General features: G+C 36.4%; 1 protein-coding gene across 4 annotated transcripts in view; it reads right to left on the reverse strand.

The window, feature by feature from the left end:
• Positions 1-5,961: 5,961 nt before the first annotated feature.
• RBPJ (recombination signal binding protein for immunoglobulin kappa J region) overlaps positions 5,962-20,196 on the reverse strand; it is a 142,720-nt gene continuing 128,485 nt past the window's right edge. For all 4 annotated transcript variants that reach the window (XM_050973825.1, XM_018925454.3, XM_030238790.2 and 1 more), the window contains 7 exons: positions 19,386-19,560; positions 17,744-17,881; positions 17,413-17,525; positions 15,164-15,304; positions 12,364-12,519; positions 11,458-11,561; positions 5,962-10,660 (listed from right to left, as the gene is read on the reverse strand). In XM_050973825.1, the coding sequence (XP_050829782.1) occupies positions 10,345-10,660; positions 11,458-11,561; positions 12,364-12,519; positions 15,164-15,304; positions 17,413-17,525; positions 17,744-17,881; positions 19,386-19,560 (1,143 nt within the window). In that variant the 3' untranslated portion in view covers positions 5,962-10,344. The remainder of the gene's footprint in view (positions 10,661-11,457; positions 11,562-12,363; positions 12,520-15,163; positions 15,305-17,412; positions 17,526-17,743; positions 17,882-19,385; positions 19,561-20,196) is intronic.

Raw genomic sequence — 20,196 nt, forward strand, 5'->3', positions numbered from 1 at the left:
GCTGAGGGTGGGGCTTGGAAGGCCACAGAAGCAGAGAGTCCATTGGACCAGTCAAAGTTCAGGCTTCGTCCGTTATTATTTTTCATGGCATTTTGAGCAGGCAGAATAGATTTAGTGCTGCAGCAAGGCAGTGGAGTGTTTACAAGGAAACAATTCTTTCACTTTTCTAATGAACTTTTAGCTCTGCCTCCAAGCTGAGATTCCTGCATATCTCCATTCAAAAGCTCAGCTGATGACCAGACCGACTTATTTAGGTGCCTTACCAAGCAGAGACCCAGCAGACCACTGGCTAATTCCTCATCCAACAATTGCCAGACAGATTTTTCCAGGCAGCAGCTACAGCTTGAAGTTCAGTAGTCCCCATTTTCCCTTATACACAAACACACTTTTAGCCCTTGCATTTTTGCTTAAGGCCTGCCACGTCCAGATCCTTATGGAGGACTTGCAAGTGCTACAGGTAATGGTTCTTCAGCATCCTCAGTTAACGTGAGTTTTCATTTGTGCACACTAAATAATTCATATTTCTCCATCTCAGGAATATAATTCATTCCTTGAACAGTTCAACTCCAGCTGGGAAATTAAGTGAAGTGAGAGTTCTTCAGGAGCTTTCCTATTAAACTACCCAATAGAAAAAATTTTGATAAAGATAAGCCAGTGAGAGTTAATTTTTTTTTTTTTTTGGCAGGAAGAAAGCTCTTATTAACCAAGACAGAAATTCTGATTTAAAGGTGAGAGAGAATGAGATTTTAGTCCTTTCTGCCTCAGAAAAGGGATTTGGCTCCATTCCAGGCAAGATGGACTCACTAAATGGTTAAGATGGAAGACAGACTTTACAGCCTCTGGTCTGATGCTTTATCAACATCTATAAACTATTCTTTATTAAAAAAACAAGGAAAGCATCTCTAGAGAATTATTATTTTAATAAGATGCACCCCAACTTTGCATCTGAAGTCACTATCTTGACCAGAATTTTTTCTTTACCATTTCCCCCCTTTTTTAAAATTTTATTTTTAGACTGGCTCTCTCTGACCCTGGCAAAACACATCAAATTAGTTAAGATTAGATAAACTCAAGACAATTTCAACTTGGATGGGGCACATGCCTGAGTTTTTTTAGTAGGTATCTTGTATATGATTTGATATTTTATATTTGAGCCCTTGACAGTTTATCAAAGACAATGAATTGCTAGAGAATAATAATTTTTAACTCGGTTCTGGTATAGTCCAGCAGTACACTGAATTGTAATTATCATTAGTCTGTTATTTAATTTTTCCCATTTTACATCACCAGGTTTTAGAACAAAATGATTCCTAAGTTCTGGTCATCAAGGCTACGTCTGGTACTCAACAGAGGGATTTCATGTGTGGATTTTTAACAGCCCATCCTCTTGTCCTACATGAATCACTCCCTCTCTCTATGTATGTCTATACAATTGGAAAGTTTTCAGTCACATATACAGAATAAATCAAAAAACAAGGAAAACATTGTTAGTGCCTATTCTAATATGACCAGCTGCAAAGAATTGGTTTAAACAAGTAAATGCAAGCACAGGTGAGAGAAAGAAGCTAGATGGTAGTATTTGTTAGATTGTAATGGGAATAACGTGCAACTGATTAATAAAGGTTTTTCAGATTCCAGCAGATGAATGGCAAAACTCTACCATATTTCATACCTGTATCCCTCAAGGTGGCTGAAAAAACATGCTGCAGAGATCTTTGTATCATTTTTAAAAGCTATGACATATTTCGATTTTCTCCTTGATGTGAAGACAACCCCATGTTGGTAGTAAGCCTAGTTTATTGTTGCACCATACTAAAATCCAGTGAGAGGAGATGAAATTCTTTGCTTTCTAATTTAACACATTTATCTTGGTAGCCAGCATCTATTTTCAACAAGTTTACCTGTAAGCTGACAGTAAAAAGATGTGCAAAAATAGAATTTTATAAAAACTTATTGTTTCAAGTGCTAGATCTGGAAGACATCTAGGGGATAAAGACACCCAGATCATAAGTTTTAGCATGAAACTCACTTGGTTCATGACAGCCAAGGTATCTGAAGGCAGAAATATATACCAACAATCAAAATCAGATTAGAGGTTTTTTTTCTTTGAATAAATAGCCCAAAATTATTAACATGAAAAAGGAACCACTTGGTCAAAAGTGGAGCTGTATTTGAAAGTCTAAATACTCACCAATTGCATTTATCCTCCCAAAGTAAGGAATTGTCCTTATCAACATTATTTCTAAATTAGATGAAGAATAAACCATTTTTTTTCCAGACCACAGTTTGATTTCCATATCTATTAAATCTCCAAGGTAAAACTGTTTACCAGAAAACTGATTTAGAAGTCCAAAGCTTTCTGAATGTGTGAAACTGGGAAGATGACTCAACATCAGCCTCATGCCTGAGGTTACCACACCAAGCACAGTCCAAAAGGCAGATGGCTCCTTAAGCCCTGGAATGCTGTAAAAAGCAGTATGGAGCAGCAGCAGGACTCACAAGGAAGATAAGATACAAAAGCCCAAAGAGAGATTAATCCATGTCAGATCCTTCAAGAATAGTTTAATTTTCTCAGATCTCTCTTCTAAAATTTGTAGTAACTGGTGAGTAATCGCCACAGCAGAGCCACAAGACATTTTCACTGGAATAAAATTAAACCAAACTCCTCCTTTGCTGAGAATGTTTTGCTAGCTGTCTATATGGTCAATGCACAAGATTTAACACCTTTTATGGTTTCATGAGGCATCCTGCTGTGCATTCCTGCAGACTGCCAGCCTGTGCCACCTTAGCAACCACACCTCACCACAGTGCTGGAAATGACCAGGCTGCACCTCCTCTAAAAGCAGAGCCAGGGTAAAGGAACAACAGGACCACTCACTTCCTCTCCTAACAGCAGCAGGTGCTGTGCTACAAACTGCACTGACACCAAGATACAACTCTGCAGCAGTTGCTCTGTCTGTACACTGAAGTGCTTGTTTTCTCATTCTGGCAAACATAGAATTGCCCAGAACTACACCAAACAGTGCAAGAAATTTAAAATTCTTTCTTTAAAAGGCAAAGCATAGAAACACTTTGCCTTAGGACTAAGATGAGGACACTAAAGATCAGACATGCTACTTCCTAACCTAATGATTTCTTCCGTGTTAAAATCTAAGTCGCTCACAATTTGGAAAAGTTGCAATTACATTTTTAAGGCAGTAAATTCAATCACTACGAATACTCCACTGCCCTTCCCAATTTCCACAATGAAAAACTGTTGGCAATGAAAGAACTAAAATGGAATCTGAAGCACACCTGAGAGAGAACAAACAGCAACAAAGTAAAATAGGGCTAACAAGATACAAACCAACTACTTGTGTCTGGGTTTTTTGGTATGTGTGTGTATGTACATGGTGTTGCACAAGACATGCTTATGCAGATAAAGATGTATTTATAGGTAGCCCTGAACTAAACTCTGCAATTACACTGCACATACAGAACTATCATGCAGATACTTGGACAGAGAACAATGAGGTTGGAAGGCACTGCTGTCACATTTTATATGCATAATGACATCACCAACATGGATCTCAGGATCACATCCCATTTCACAGCAGATACTTTGGCTGGATTTTAACAGATCATGTAAAATTTTATTAAAATATCAAAATCAAGAAGAAACACTAGAACAAACTGTCTCATTAAAAAAAAAAAGAAAAAAAAAACCCAAAACAAAGCCCTCTAAACTCACTTGTAGATTTAAGAACTATGTTTTTGTTTGTCACCAGCTAGCTATTAACACAGGAAATTTCAAGACAGAAAACATAGTATGTATAGATCTATGCTTCTATCTTTTATGTAACTGTTGAGGTTATTCTCCAAACAGAACTATGAAGCTCTTGGAAGGATTCTGATAATTTGATCTGCAAGACTGCAGCTTCTGTATCAAAATCCTTATTTTGATGGCCAACAGATGGCAATTTACTGAAATGTTGTAATGTACTGGTATAGCAATGAATAGATGAATGCAGTTGCTGTTAGTTGTAAATGGCAAAGGCTTCCAAGTCAAGTCACTCAGGAGAAGCTAAAGCAGAAAGATGAGATGGAGTTTGGACACAGAAGTAGCAGCAATAGCACAAGGCCCCAGCTTGCCTGTGAACACATCCATTGGGATCCACAGAGGTGGAAATAGACAACTTTCACCAGTGAACAGATCAGCAAATAAAACAAGAAGACTGAAGGTTTAAATGAACACAGATGAGGGGGCAACATGACAGATAACACAATTAAAATATAAATAAAAAGCAAAGGGTTTCTAAATTCAAAGAATTTACAACTTTACATGGTTCTAAATTGTGGCCCCCTCAACTAAAACCCTGTAGATCTTTAGGGCCAGGTCTGTAGATCCTTCCACTCCATGTATCTACAAGCACCTTAAAAAACAAACATTTCTTTCTCCCCACCCCACAGTCCAGCAGTAGAAACAGAACCAAGAGATGGCAGCGTGTAGTCACAAAAGTTGGAGTTCACCTGACTTAAAACCAACTCCTCTCCTAAATTATGCAGCAAAATTTATACATTCTGAGAAAAACTGAAACATAATTAAGGACCTGGAAAAGTACACATGAAAAATAAGGGAACTGAGACTAGAACACAAAGGCAATAGCACACAGAACAGACAATATCCAACTTTTAACCATCCCTTTCCATACTCAAAAAGAGATGCAGAACCTAAAAGATGTCAAGTTCAAAAGATTTAATCAGATCTTTCTCAGACAGTAGTTAACTTGCAAGTTTGCTTCTACAAAGAATCAAGACTTTCTCAACTTCTCTCACTTTAGCATATGTCATTAAAGTCTATATTCAAAACAGAAGTATTTTTAAGTAATATGGGCTATAACTCCTCATGCTTTTGATCTAACACTGAGCTTGTACTACTAGATATCAGAAATAAATATCCTTTACAGAGATACTCAGTTTTTTCCACCCTGCTCAGGGGCATGCAACTCCATCCTAAACAGGGCCCTGTGAAAGGCCAACTGCTCGACTGAGTTCAGTAGTTCTGAATGTTCTGAAATGGAACATGTTACATGCAAACACTAAATGAATCATTTCCTCTAGCCCAGCTATTTCACACCACTCTCCTTTTAATCTTCTTCTCTGAATCCTACTGCGATTTATTATTGAGTCTACCTATATAGCTAATTGCCAAGGCTTAGCTGAAGAGATTTTTTTTCTATTCACAGTTGTTTATCTAAGTTGTTGTACCATCCCATGCAGTTTCTCCCAATGACACCAACATTAAAATTTAGCAAGTGACCATTCTCTTTGCAAAAACCTCAGATCTAATTTCTACTCTGTTTCAGAAGAATCTATTTATCATTTCAGAAAAAGACTGAAGGGTCTTGGAAATAATTTTGAGAATAATGTCCATAATGTCTCTGTTTCAAAAAAACAGAAGTTCTGCAACTGTTGAGTTTCTGACTATTTCATACATCTTAATGGCAAACAACTTGCAGATGTATCAATAAAAGTATCTGTAATCCTTCTTTAAAGCCGGTCATTTTTTTGTTGTTGTTTTTGTTGTTGTTCTTGGCTCTCCTACTTAAGAACCACTTTTAGTCCCTTCTCACTCTTACAGGTAAACTTGTAGTTCTTCAATCAGTTTAATACAACACTAGTTAGTACTGTCAGGCTTCTGTTATTCTATATTCTCTCTCTGCCATGTCCACTTCCCATCTAAAAAACTTTCTTGAAGTGACTGTGTCACTCATGCTTGCAAATTGAGAGTGCATAATTTCTAGCTGTTCCTGACAGCCCTACTATTCTGTCAAAACAAGAAATAAGTTAATTTGCTGAATTTCTGGCTCTAGCTATCAACCAACTGAATGAAATGTTAGACATTCTGCAACTAAAAATAAGATTAAAAGGAGTCAGGTGCACTAGTTGCAAAAATGAAGTTGCTAAAGTTAAACAATTAAACACAGTTCATTTTTCCTTATTTAATAAATTATATAAAAAAGTGAAACTTTTTTTACACATTATTAAAAAACAGTTTCTTATCTAACTTCAGCAATAATACAAGCAAAAATGAAACCGATTTAGATTTTTGGGTGGACATTCCATATCCCATTTAAGTGGAGTCCAGTGCGCACAGCCTCACAAGTACTGATGAGTTCTCACTCCCAGGGTTGGTCTTCTTTTGTGCTGTTCTGGTTCCATAGATGACCTCACTGTTCATTTGGGGGGAAAAAAAAACCCAAAACAAATGAAACAAACAAAAATCAAACCCATATTGCTTGGTCAACATTGGAAAAAAACCAATAAAATGTGGCAAGTTTCAACAGCTGTTCAAACCGTAAGTACTTTTATATCATCATACAGATGTTCAATTATGTCTGTCACAGCAACAGTAACATGGCATTTTATCTTCAGCCTTGTAGAAAAAATGAAACCCGACAGTTTATGCACATACACACACAGAGTACACTTGACAAGAACACTTTTATGTGGTTTACATTTCACTTTTATTTAATCCTCAAAACTGCCCATATTGCAGGGATTTTCTTGATGAAATATGGAACTGAGCAATTAATTCTACAAAATTATGGTAAAAACTTGCTCGTTTTTCTACCTTTATTGCTAAGAAACTTTACAGGTGCACAGTTTGTAAAAATAACCCTTTTAAGACTGAATGTATACACATGCTACAGGATTTTAAAAAATGACATTAGCATAGCACCTCCAGATGGGGCAAATGCAGTGCTGAACACAGACAGAATGTTTATGAAGTTACAACTGCTCATTTATTTTACAGCTTCTAAAGGGAAGAAATTGTTCAGTCCTAAAAGGGTTAAGTAGAAACCCTAATATACTTCTTTTTCTAACAAAGCTGCCACTCAATCCCACAGTACAGTGCTTGAAAACAAAGTCAAAAGTCTGGCACAGGAAAGTATACACATTTGTTCAGTACTCATAAACACAGCTGCTTTTGAAATAAAGTAAATAATATGGTTAATAATTGAAGAGCATCTTAGTTTCAAGATGGACATCTCTATGGAGTCATTTAATCCACAAGTGGGTAGCTTACTTCCAATAGATAATTTGATTCACTAGGCATTAATATTTTCTATATGGGTATTTCCTCAATTTATGTCTTGAGTTAACGTCTTTTCAGATAACCATTCTGATTTTTAAAGTCTGTGCAATGAAAACAAGTACAGAATACCATTATTAACATATTTGTGGGATGCCCTTGGGGCAAATAATTAGGAAAAACATCAGCAGCAGATTATTAAAGACTACGCTAGTGTTGAATTCTGAAACGCAGTTCCAAGCAACAGAAAACAAGAAAAGGCATAGCTAAATTAGAGCACTCACTTTGCTTCTTCTTCCTATAGTTGGAACTATAACATTCTGAACACAGACTCAGTTTCTATGTATACAGAATTAACAGCAGACTTAACAGCTAGACTTGAACAGTTATAAGAGTTTCATAGTGAAACATTTTATAAGTAGTTTTATCAAAATCTTGAGATATTGTCAATATCATGAAAATTGTTAACAGCTCACAAGGCCAATATATGTAACAATATCACCCCACAGAAAAAAAGTTCAGGAAGATAATATATCTGAACAACTGGACGTATTAACAACAGTAAGGACCTGGAAGACCATTTCTGTACTACAGAATAACTACTGGCAATAAGAGAGCCACAAGCCAAATGAAAAAATGGGGTTTAAAATGGTATTGTAAGCAGAATAGGCTCTTTTTTCACCCACTAGGCTGTAGTGTGTAGAACAGCAGATATTAGGATAAATCTTTACAAGTCAAGGGATATTATATCTATTGGGCAAAATTACCACACGTAAAGAAAATGAATATAAAAAGTATTGCATTTATATGTAAAAAAATTTAAAATAATGAGTATAAAAGCACGTGTCAAGTTCTGAAAAGCTATTTTAAATAGTCTCTTGAAGGTTAAAAGGCTTGTTATGGTTTGCCTGCTGTGTGTCTATCATGGTTTCTTGAATACCCTCTAAATCTGATATATGTATCTTGCTTATTTTAATTCTCAGTCTAATGAGTGATGAAAATCTGTGGCTCTTGAACTAAGCTGTACTGTAAGATATTTATGTGCTTCTAACAAAAACACTGCGAAACAATTCCTGCCACAACACAATAACCCAAAATTTTACAGCACATACAAAGGTAAACAGATTTGCAAGTAAATGCCAGTAAACAGTTTAAAACAGAGATAAGGCCACAATGAATCCTGCCCTTGGTCACTGAAATGGAGATGAGGTGAGGCAGCATTCACTAGTGCTAGGAACCAGCATTGCGACTACATCACCGGAACACATTCTGCAATACAGAGTAAAGAGTATGAAGGCCTGTGGTAGAATACAAGCACGTTTCAGGAGGACAGTGGCACTGATTTTACTCGTTGCTAAATATGCTTTATAACCAATTTCTTCCTTTAAACACCTTGTTTTCACACATACAATGGAGCACTAAAGCAAACAGGTAGAATGGAGCGTCAGAGTACACAAATACGGTGCAGAGACAATGCTTTAAAATGGTGGTGGGTGTTGAAACTGGAATCAGTGGTCAGAAATAAAAACCCTACAAAAATGGTCAACAGGTAAGCTTGTAAGCAATGCACTGTAGGAAACCACAGGTTCACATTTACACAGCAGTTGTGACTTTTGCTTCAGGGTACAGAAAAGGCTGAACACACCATGAAATTTTGGCTTTTAAAGAGGAAGATCACACTGTCAGAACTTGTCCTACAAGTCTATGCCTAGCTCTGTGACTACAAATGAACTACTGGGGTATACGGTCAATTACAAATGAAGCAGGCAGGCCTACAAGGAGGGACAAAACATGGTAAAGTCAAAATGAAAAACAAATGCAACAACCAACAAAGTCAAAGTGCAAATGAGCCTTGAATTTATGCTGGAGAGAAGACTTGAATGTTGCACAAGCTGTTGGCAGGGAAAGGGAAACCCACAGGAAACAAGGATGGGAGGAGGAGTTGACATCTTCATAGTGCTTTTATGATTTTCTATTTGCCCATTTCTAAGTAATAAAATTTACTTCTAGTTATTACTGTATGATCACTTCACAATGAAAGCACGTTCTCAATACAAGTGTTACACAAAAGTCTGGCCTAATTTACTGAACAGTATGAAGAAAAACATGCTTGTTGTGATTCTTAAAGTGATGAAGGGCATCACCTACCAATCCCATTTGTAGCACATACTTCTCATGGTACTTTAGTTTCATGCCAACAAGACAGAAGACATGCTGCCAAATGAAGTTATTGGGAACATTCCACTTTTGAAATAAAACATTTAACTTACACTTAATACAAATTATGTACAAGATTAGAAAAACCTGAACAGATCCTGAAACATTTTCAGATGTAATATGACTGAGCGAGGAAGAGGGGGAGTAACCCAGTAACAACCCTTCAAAAACACCAACATATGCCTGTGACATGAACAATCATTAATATGACTGCTTGAGATGCCACTTTTAGGAAAAAAACTCATGTAATGTTAGAACCTCATGAATTATCACTATAAATACATATTTAAAAAGAAAAACAGAAATAACTATTAACAATGACTGAAAACAGAGCACTAAAGTTAACATACATTGCATGTATTGCAGGCAAGGCAGAGGCATTTTTTAAAGCTTTTGCACAGACTTCATATAATCTTAAAAAAAATATGCTGGCCTTTACAAGGTTCTACTTGCTGAAATAAAAACAATTTCAGTTCATAAAAAGTCACAAGACTTCAGTTTAAAAAAAGGAACAGTTCCAGCCACAGACCAAAAATATATATTTTTTTTTAAAACTGGAAGAGTATGGTAATTAGATTATACAAGCATGGTCAGGCTTGGAACCTGAATATACTTCAGAGCAAAAGCTCAGAGAAAAAAAAATATAAACTATTTGGTAACAAAAGTGTACTATATGTTGTGATACAAAAAAGGTATGGTGAAAATGTACCTTTTATACTAAAGCTTATACAAGTTCCTTGGTCCATAAAAACTATGTTGTGTTCATGTTTTCTAGTTTGCTCAACATGTATCCCAGCCACATTTTTGTTTCTTGCCCACTAAAAAAACCACAGCTGAAAAATAGATTTTCAATAAAGTTCTTATGTTTCGGATGTTGGTTTTTTCTTTTTTTTTATTGTGGCTTCTGTTTTTAAGATCAGCACTTGCAGGTAACAAGGTTGAAATCATATCACCTAAAATGGAAAAGTGTTTTCCCATGAAACCACAAAAATTGTTCAGTTCTCTTGAATGTAGCACGAAAAGTCAATTAAAGTCCAGACAAACAACAGTAGTTAGGAAACTACAGTTGCCGTAGATGATGTGACATTGGTGGGGTTTGTGCTGACGCTTGTGTAACTTCCCTCACTGTTTGTGTTTGTTTCACTGGAGGCCATGAGGCTTGAGTTGGCTCTGAGGATTGCTCCAGCAGCACTGCAGTGTGGCCGTGGCCCTGGCTCCGGTGTGTATGTAAAGGTAAGGCTGGTGGAGTAAATTATGCCATCGTTACGGACCAAAGTTACTGGAACCTGGACTGGCTGTCGGACCCACCTCCAACCCTCTCGAAACGCAGAAATGTCTGGAACAACACAAAGCATGCTCTCTGCACATCTGAAAAACAGGAGAGTCAACTGAGTACAACGTACTTAAGTTTAAAAAATTCAATAGAACAGCTCTGTCGGAATGGGACCTACAATATTCAACTAGTGCACACAACCAACCACTTCAGGGCTGACCAAAAGTTACAGTCATATTGTTAAAGCCCAATTCCCTTTATTTGGTTAAACACAGAGAGGCTTGGGGCATCAACCGCCTTTCTAGGAAGCCTGTTCTAGTGTCTTACTACCTTGTCAGTAAAGAAATGCTGCCCAATGTCCAGTCTAAATCTTCCCTGGGGCAGCTTTAAACCATTCCCATGTCCTGGCACATGACAGAAGGAAGCAGAGCTCAGCAGCTCCCTCTCTATTTCTACCTCCTCAGGAAGCTGCAGAGAGCAATAAGGTCACATCTCAGCCTCCTTTTCTCTAAACCAGACAAGCCCAAAGTCCTCAGCTGCAACTCCCTGGGCTTTCCAGCCCTTCACCATCTTTGCCGCCCTTCTCTGGACATGTTCTGGTACCTGAACATCCTTCTTAATGGGGAGTCCAGAACTGCACACAGTGCTCATGGTGAGGCTGCACCAGGGCTGACTGCAGTGGGACAGACACATCTTTTGACCAGCTGGATGCAGTTTGGCCTCCCTGCTGCCAGAGCACATTGATAACTCATCCTGAGCCTCTTGCAACCAACACCCCCAGACCCCTTTCTGCCGTGCAGAAAAGTGTACACTTGAGTGTGTACACAAGTATACACTCTTCAAAGCACCCAGTAAAATACAACCACCACAGAGGTAATAGAAAATATTGTACCTGTACATGGTTTCAGCTTCCACATCCCCAAACCAGACACGTAAATTTGGAGTGAAGTTCTGTCCTGTAAGTTCCAACATTGCTACATCCCCACCACCATTCAACTGGAAACGGAGCAAATAGAAAAAGAACAAGAAAATCCCCCCCAAATATGTATTATTAGGAATAAACAATTCCCCTCGGAAAAAACAAAAAAAACCCACCAACCAAAAAAACTCACAAACAAAACCTTCACATGAAGATCAGAACTTTAACAGTGCTGTTTTTAGCAGCTGGACAAAACCAAAACACAAACACAATCTACACAACTGAAGAAGTAACACATCTAAAAGATACTGCCAATTAATTTGATACTATGAAGGAATTTTCAAGTTTTGATAAGGATCAAAATTAGAACTTTACTTAGAATAGATGTCAATAATGCTTTGAAAACAGAGAACAAAATCTTTCAGAGAAGGTGTCAGGGGAGCTTTAAGTTTTTTCTCTGACAAATGTTGGGTTTGTTTTTAGTAAGGTTCTCTCTGATCTATAATTGGCAAGAGTCAAAAACAATTTCTAAATAATCAAAAAGAAGTCCTAAGGATATCACTACCATGGTAGTTTCAGAAATAAAATTATACAATATTAAATTACAATAATATAAATGTTGTAATTAATTGTATTAATTGTATTAATACAATATGAAAATTCTAAAATACAATATTAGTATTATTTCTATGATGGATAGGCTCATGTATTCTGAAATGTAAGAAAGAAAACTTATTACAACAAAGTAATTTTATTATTTTTAAAGCTATTAAGACTGTTTTCTTACAGTATTTCACAAGGATACCATGAAGGTTAAATGAGTATGACAAAAATAATCTTACCAAAAAACCAGTTTATTAAAACAAACTACTAACTTACTTGAAGACTTTCCACAACAGGCACAGGTGTCACTGGAGCATGGACTGGACCCATCCCCTCATAAAATGTGTATTCTGCTTTGTCTGTGCTAATGATTGTCCAAGAAGCTCCATCATTAATCATTTCTTTATTTGGTTCTTTTGGGCATGGAGTGGCCTTAGAGAGAAAGCAAAGTTTCAAATCTGATCTGTAGAGATGTTTGTCAAGTCACAGACCTAAAAACCAACTCAGCCACTGAGTTGGTTAACCTAGTGCCTGTTATTTCAAAAACATGTCTCCTTATGTTTTCCTCTAAAAATGAGGAAACCCTCATTTAGAGGAAACCCGAGGGAAACCCTCTTCACATTTCAGAAAAACTACTAGAGAACAACATAACTCTCACTTAGAACACTGTCACATCTCCAACCTTATGCTGGAGTTTTATTTTAGTTCAACTTTCAAAGCTGTAATGTTATTCAATAGGCATTAACAAAAAAACTACAGCAATTGGGAGTAGCTGCTTTAAAACAGATCTCTTATTAAAGCAAAATGTTTCAAACAGCTACAGAGTGAAGCGGAATACTTTTCATTAGTTATGATTTTTATCTGCTCAATTTTTTTTCTTTTTTTAGAGTTCCTCACCCTCCACAAAATGATGGAAAACACAAGCTTGTATTGCGGCATTTGTGCAAAGACATAGGAGAGAAGCTGAAGCAACACAGCCTTACAAATTAGAATAATGGAATCACAGAATGGCTTGCACTGGAAGGGATCTCAAAGGTCATCTAGTATCTCCCTCTAAATACTACTAAATTAGTATACACAAATAGGTAGATACATAGAAAATACACAGACAATTTTTTTTTAATGGCAACAGAAGCCTCTCTGAACAATTTCACCACCTAGCAACCCATAAGAAAATTGTGTACAGAAAAAATGGGACAAAAATTTCTAATACCTAGATTCTATTTCCCTCCATTAAGCTTTAAGGATATATTGTAGGTAATCATAACCTTCACTCTTCAAAGCGGCAGATAAACTTCAATTAGCATGAATTGTCCATATTAGGTGTTAAAAAACAAAGCTGCGTTTTCATGTGGACTCTTCATTCTGGTATGATCATGTAAAAAGCACTGAAAACAGCTGGCAAGGGAAGTGTGTGACATGGATAGTCACTACAGATCTCTCCAAACTCAAGATGCCCAAATGAAACTTGCAGCAGTAACATACACAGCTTCTGAATTACTAGCCCAATTTCAAAAGAGGAGCCATTCTATACGAACTGCTGTATACTATTTTGAAGCATGACACCATTCCTACAGGCTGATTGCAATTCTTGTTGGCATGGAATGATATACTTTGAATCATGACAAATAAAACCATGGATGGGAAAAAATGAACAACAATGTAAAAGATACCTGACTGACTTTTTTCACATTTCCTAAGTCCATGATGTGGAAGGCAAATGCTACGGAATTTGTTCTCAAAATCCTGTTACATTAAGAATCATTTCAGTAACACATTACTCTGTCTGTTACAGAAATCTTTAAAAGGTTTCAATTCCTCTTTTAGAGAGGCATTCTTCCTTGTCACTTCCAAATTGGGCTCCAAGGACATTTCTCACCCTTTATTTTCTTTTTTAACTAAATTTTCTCAACAGGTGGTACTGGAAGATTAAAATGCCTTAACATCATGCTTAGTACTCATGTACAGGTCATGAACATTTACTGAAATAGTAACAAAGCTTCTCATATTATCTTTCCATTCATTGTCCCCGTTCAGGACAGAATTGAAATGACTCTTCACCAAGCCTTACTGTCCCTTCCCTTAAGAGACATCTTCAATGTTAGCTTCTCATTTCCTACCTCTACTTTTCTTACCCAAGAAGGTACAGCTGTTCTAAGGAAGTCCTGAATCTCTGCCAAGCATGGCCATCTTCCTGGAACATAGCATTATCTCTCAACACCCTTTGTTATTTGAGCTGACCCCAAAATATTTAAAGAAAATTGCAAATACTTAGGTAGTCCTGAACTCAGTCAAAGTTTTCAGAGTCACAGAATATTGTGAGTTGGAAGTGACCCACAAGGGTCACCAAGTCCAACTCAAGTAAAGACTAAGTATGTTCAGGGACTGAACCCACCACCTTGTTGTTTTCAGCACCATGCTTTAACCAGCTGAGCTACTCTCAGGGTCCTTGGTCTGGCAGGAATTACTATGCGAAAGTGCTACAAGCATGCTAACACACAAGAGCCTAAAACCCAATGTTTTTCTCCACCTGCTGGAGAAAAAGTATTTCTGAGATAGTTCTATTCTTTACAGGCAAATCAAATTTCTGTGGCTTTTCAAGTTACTGTGGGCAACTGCACAGCTGTCTGTTTACAGTCTTAGCCAAGAGCAACGCATGGCAGCTCTGCTGAGTTCATAATGGAACAAGACTATTATCAACTGTATCACTTCTTATTTGCTGTAACCTAGAAAGGGACACAAAATTAAGTGGTGCAGCTCCACTGGCACATGGCAACATGTTAAGCCACAGTATCATAACTACATGCACAACCTTCTAATGTATTTCCTTTTTCTCCACTGGAGAAATGAGAATTCATTTTCCAGACAGACAGAAGAAGATTATGAGGAAAGAAAAACAGATTTGGAAAGGCACAGATAACAAACAATTTGTTGCTTTCCATCCTCTCTTTTCAAAACAAAGTATTAGACTCACATTCAAAACATACTGCAAAAATGGCATTCATAGATATTTTGGGGATACTTGAGAAAATTTGGCACCTACACTTTTCTATTGAAATAGATTTGAACAACTTACTTGAAATTGGATTATTCTCTCCTGGGAAAGGCACAAATACATTCTCTCAGTGTCTTTAAGGTAAAATGCACATTTATGGAGCTGTGATACTGGATCATCTGCATCCAATAATGCCGTTTGTTTATCTACTTTTCGAATTATCTGTGAATGAAAATTGTACATACATACTTAGAACAATTTCTATACTTTATTACATACATACAGTCAGTAAAGGAAAAGTAATTTTTGTAACATTTCCATGCCTCTCATTTTGATATCGAAACTAGATTAGTAATTCTTAATGCTTTTGAAACATGAACACAACATTGAAGCGTTACTCAGTACTTCAATGTGCAGCAGGTACATATATTTTATCTATTTTTGCTGAAGGAGTGGGGGAAAAAATTGAAGCTTCAGCAAAACCTACTTTTGTTTCATTTGCTGGTGTAAAAGAGCAATTATTAATTACATAGTTATCTTCAATTATTATTAATTATTATTTTTAGTAATTAATATGTTTCTACAGAAGCTTTCACCACTGATAGGATCAACAACATTCTGTGGCAAACTGGTTGCTGAAGGAGAAGAATTAAAATAAGAATTAACTAAAGGTATTGAGATGTCCTTGAGTAGAGTTTTGGAAACAACAATCCTAACATTTCTTATCAGTATTTGGTAATTAAATATTACTTAAAGACAACTGCAAAAAACCGTTCCTCACATTTGGCAGTGCAGTGAAAAAATATCCACTGACTTAATTCAGATCTCTTTTGTCAATTAATTTCTAAAATCAAGAGCTATTCCCTTAGATAATGAAAATCTGTAGCTCGTAATTTTAACTCAACTCCTAGAAAGAAGTTTAATGCTTTATGCAACTACCAGAGGCAGCAAAGTGCCTGAATATTTCTAAGCTGACAATCAGAAACCCAATTGTCCTTTGCCATATCTAATTATAACAGAGAGTATTATTAGCGAAATAAGTTTAAAGGTTAAATTTTTTCTTCTAAATTCTTTGCATTTGCTGATAAAATATCTGCAAGTTATCTTTTAATTGCATCACCTTCTATCAGTCCTGTAAAAGCAGGATGACACATGTTCCCCATGGCAAACAAAAGAGGAACTTTTAGCCTAATTTGCTTTAATCTGTTTCTACTTACAAATAAGGTTTCTGGAATAATAAATGATGGCATCTCATTTCATCAATAAAAAAGTATTAACATGAAGCCCACAAAAAGGTGACATCCTCTTACTGAATTTCCTGTGCTTGAACCGTATCTGTAGTGTAACCTGTGTAACTGCTTTTACTGTCAAACAAAATTTTCATTTTGGACCATTTACACTGAGCAGGCTATTATCCTTTAGCTAAGTTTGGTATTGGGAGAGAAACTGACATTACAGTCCCAGCAAAATTAGTCTGGAAAGGGGAACAAAAGCCTGATTGCAGGAAGTCTGTTTTTATATTGGTGCATTCTAAAGATTGCTTCTACCTAAACTGGAATTAGCAGAGCCTTGTACAAAACTCGTAATGAGCTCACAAACCACAATTTCGCAGAAGATTCCGTATGAAGCACTATTGATTTTTATTCACATAAAATTCCACTTAGGCTGGGATTAAATGCATAAAACAGAGAAAAAAAATTCTATAATTATACTTAACTTTATTTACAAAACTCAGTACTGTGAATCCAGAAGTAATATTTTATTTGGTTCACAAATATTTATTTGGTTCTTAACTGGTTATTCCAGAGGCAATTCCCATGTTTCAGATTTAAAACAGATAGTATTAATAAATATGAAAAAAATGGATTTTGCAAGCTGTTACTGGTATAATATATCCTCAGGAGTAAACAAAAGTGCTTTTAAAATCAAATCAGTCAAGCATTTTTAAATCTGTGCTGGAACTCCACACATGGAAGAGTCCCACTGGCTAAAAATATTTTATTCATCTATTCAATATCAATATTTGAAGCATTTCAGAACAGAGAAATCTACAATACTGTTTTTAAAATAGACAGATTAACCTATTTTGGCAGTCTTAAATTCTGAAAAAACCCCTATCTTATTTTACAAGTTGTTCTTTGTTAACAGAAATAATCTGCAGACACAAAAATATGCTTTAAATAAAATAAATCCGATTTTCCACAAAAAACATGTATTACCTAAAGGCAACACACAAGACCAAAACCTGTGAACACTGCAAACCCAACTATGGAATTACACTAAGCTGCCATCTATAAATTAATTACAGCATTGGAGAAATTAAAGTGTACCAGTCTCGGGAGTGCCATGCCAGTAACTGAGCATACAAGTTTGACAGTCTGCCCATAATGAATGTAGCCATCTCTCACTGTGAATTCTTCTCCTTCTGATTCGTCATCATCCACTGCATGAAACAGGAATTTTCAGAATTACTTGTTTTAATCACGATTTTTCTTGATATGACAAACATTTAACATCACATTATTACGTCAAATATACACTCAGCAACAAAACAAGTGGGCATATGGGCAATTAATATGGAGGAAAAAATGTAGGATGGTTTTTTTTGTGAGGATGAAGGAAAGAAAGTGAAGAAAAATACAGAGATTTGCTTTTACTTACACAGGTGAATGTAAAATGCTCCCCACTGTTGTGAACTGGCATGGAAATTACCACCTTCTACGTGCAAATATCTGGTGCTAACTGTTTGGGATCGAAGTCTATTAAATAGTGCCACTTTTGTCCCTGATGCAATACATACTGCAAGGAACACATACAGACTTGAGATTATAAAATTACTTCATTATTACATAGAAAAGTATCAAAAAGCCACAAATAATATAAAATAAACTGAAGAACACTTGAAATCAAGACATAATTATCAAATATTGGAAAATTTAGAAAATATTTCTATTTGTGACAGACCAAAAATAGACATAAAATTACGAGTGCAATAACATACAGAGTGGCTGTTCTCCAAAGGCATGCTAGCTCACAGAATTCTGTGCTTAGCCAAATGGGCTAGTGCTTGCCAGCTAAAAACTCCTTCTGTTCATAGTTCTCCAGCAACTGATTTAAGCAGAAGCTTTAGCTTGCCCTTGTGAAGTACTTAAGACAACTTTCAGCAATCATTTGAAGAATATTTGAAATATAAAGACACAGTATTCTTACAAATCACAAGCAATTGAAAGGAAGACAGATGTGACTATGTCAAATTATAACCATGCAACTTGGAATGTCCCCAGATCTGAACTTACTTATCATTCAAAAGATAGAAATGTAAAGTTTGCTCCGCTAAAAAAAAACCCAGCAACTAAAATTTTGCCATCAGAATGGGCATGTTGTTCTACTTGGTTCATATTGACTATTGAAGAATGCTTGGTTCATATTCACTGTCCATCAAAACTATCTGTCTGAACACAAATTCAACAGTGCATACTCTGAGCCCACGGGCGTGACCTGCACAGCAACAGATTGCCTTTAGTCATGTGCCAAGCTAGCGGCCCCGAGATCCACATTCCATAGGTGAATGGGTTCCAGCCCAACACAGATGGAAGAGCCTTTTAAAGCACTAGTGAAGAGAGAGAGAAAAACAAACAAAAAAAAAAGGGTATCTCTTGAGGTGCTCCAGTGGTATGCAGGCAAAAAAAGGTGGAGGAAAAGCAAAAACATTCCCAATTATACATTAGCACCAGAGATACCGCTAGTTGAAAAACATGGTAAGCAAATAAATCTGGGTGAAATACCACCACAGAGATTTCTTAAATGACTACTTAAAAGGAACCATGCAAAACAAAAATAAGAACAACATGAAAATGGTATGGGACAGCAAGAAGGTGGCTGTGATGTGACAAAGTGCAGCTCGGATAACATGATGCTACTCATCACAATCTGAAAACAATCTCTTTGATACTGATCAAAACATTCTAAGCAAAAGATCACGACAATTAAAGACATCCAAAAGCTTAGAAAGCTGAGGTAGAACACTTGTCTACCTGAATTCATTCCTGAGAATACATGGGGGTTTGGGTGGGCCTTTTATATTTACTAAATAATTAACCATGACTGCGTAAAACGCAACAGGGTAACCTATCTATACTGGAATATTTTAAAATACACTGAAGTGTACAGATCTGAAATGCAGCAAAAAAACTGGAGTTGAAAATTTCAACTTCTCTTGTAGTCAGACCTTAGAATACGTAACAAAAAAAGTAGTATGAAACAAAATTAATAGCTAAATAAGAAAAAACAAATAAATACTTACAGTCTGCATTTTTCAGTGACTGTTTCTTTTTAGAGGGTTTGGAGATGACTTTGATCCGTTTACTGAGGAACACACCGATGTCATCACTATTGCCATAGAACATTTTTACCGATAACATGAAGTGCTTTCTCTTGTCTGAGTCTGATATGTATAATGTTTTGGCAGTGCAATAATTCTGTAGGTGAAAACATACTGTGGTTTATTCTTTGAAGCCAACCCAGTTCAAGAAACTATGCATATTTAACTATGCATGAAATAGGAAAATTAATGCAATAGTTTCTAAAACAGATGAGAATCTGTTTTTTCCATCTCTTCCCTATGCATTTCTTTTATGACTACTGTTTAGCTTTGTGAAGTGTTGCACCCAACCTCATTAATCTATTATCATTCCAAAGACCCTTACCAGGACTAGAAGAGACGACTGGAGACCATAACTGTGTCAAAGCCACCTGTGAGGGGTCAAGAGCACTACTAAAAATTATTGTTTGATTAGGGCTGTACAGCCCCTGCACTGGGCATGCACAAGGGACCGCCTGTACAGAGAATGTATTGAGCCAAACTTTTCTTGAAAGGATGGGAAATGATTGGGTTTTGAAACACAAGGAAGTTACTTTTGGCTAAGTGTTTATGCTAGGTAACAACAGAATTTAAAAAAATCTCATAAAGAACTTCAATTATTCTTTATTCTTTTCCTATTTTGAATATATTAAGCATTTCTGGTAAGACTGTGCTGGACATACCAGGTAGCTATAAAATACTGCTTAATAAAGCAACCAGGTAACAACCAGGAACACTTTTGCTGCTAGTTCTA

Source organism: Serinus canaria, chromosome 4, assembly GCF_022539315.1.
Source record: "Serinus canaria isolate serCan28SL12 chromosome 4, serCan2020, whole genome shotgun sequence".
Taxonomy (NCBI): Eukaryota; Metazoa; Chordata; class Aves; order Passeriformes; family Fringillidae; genus Serinus; species Serinus canaria.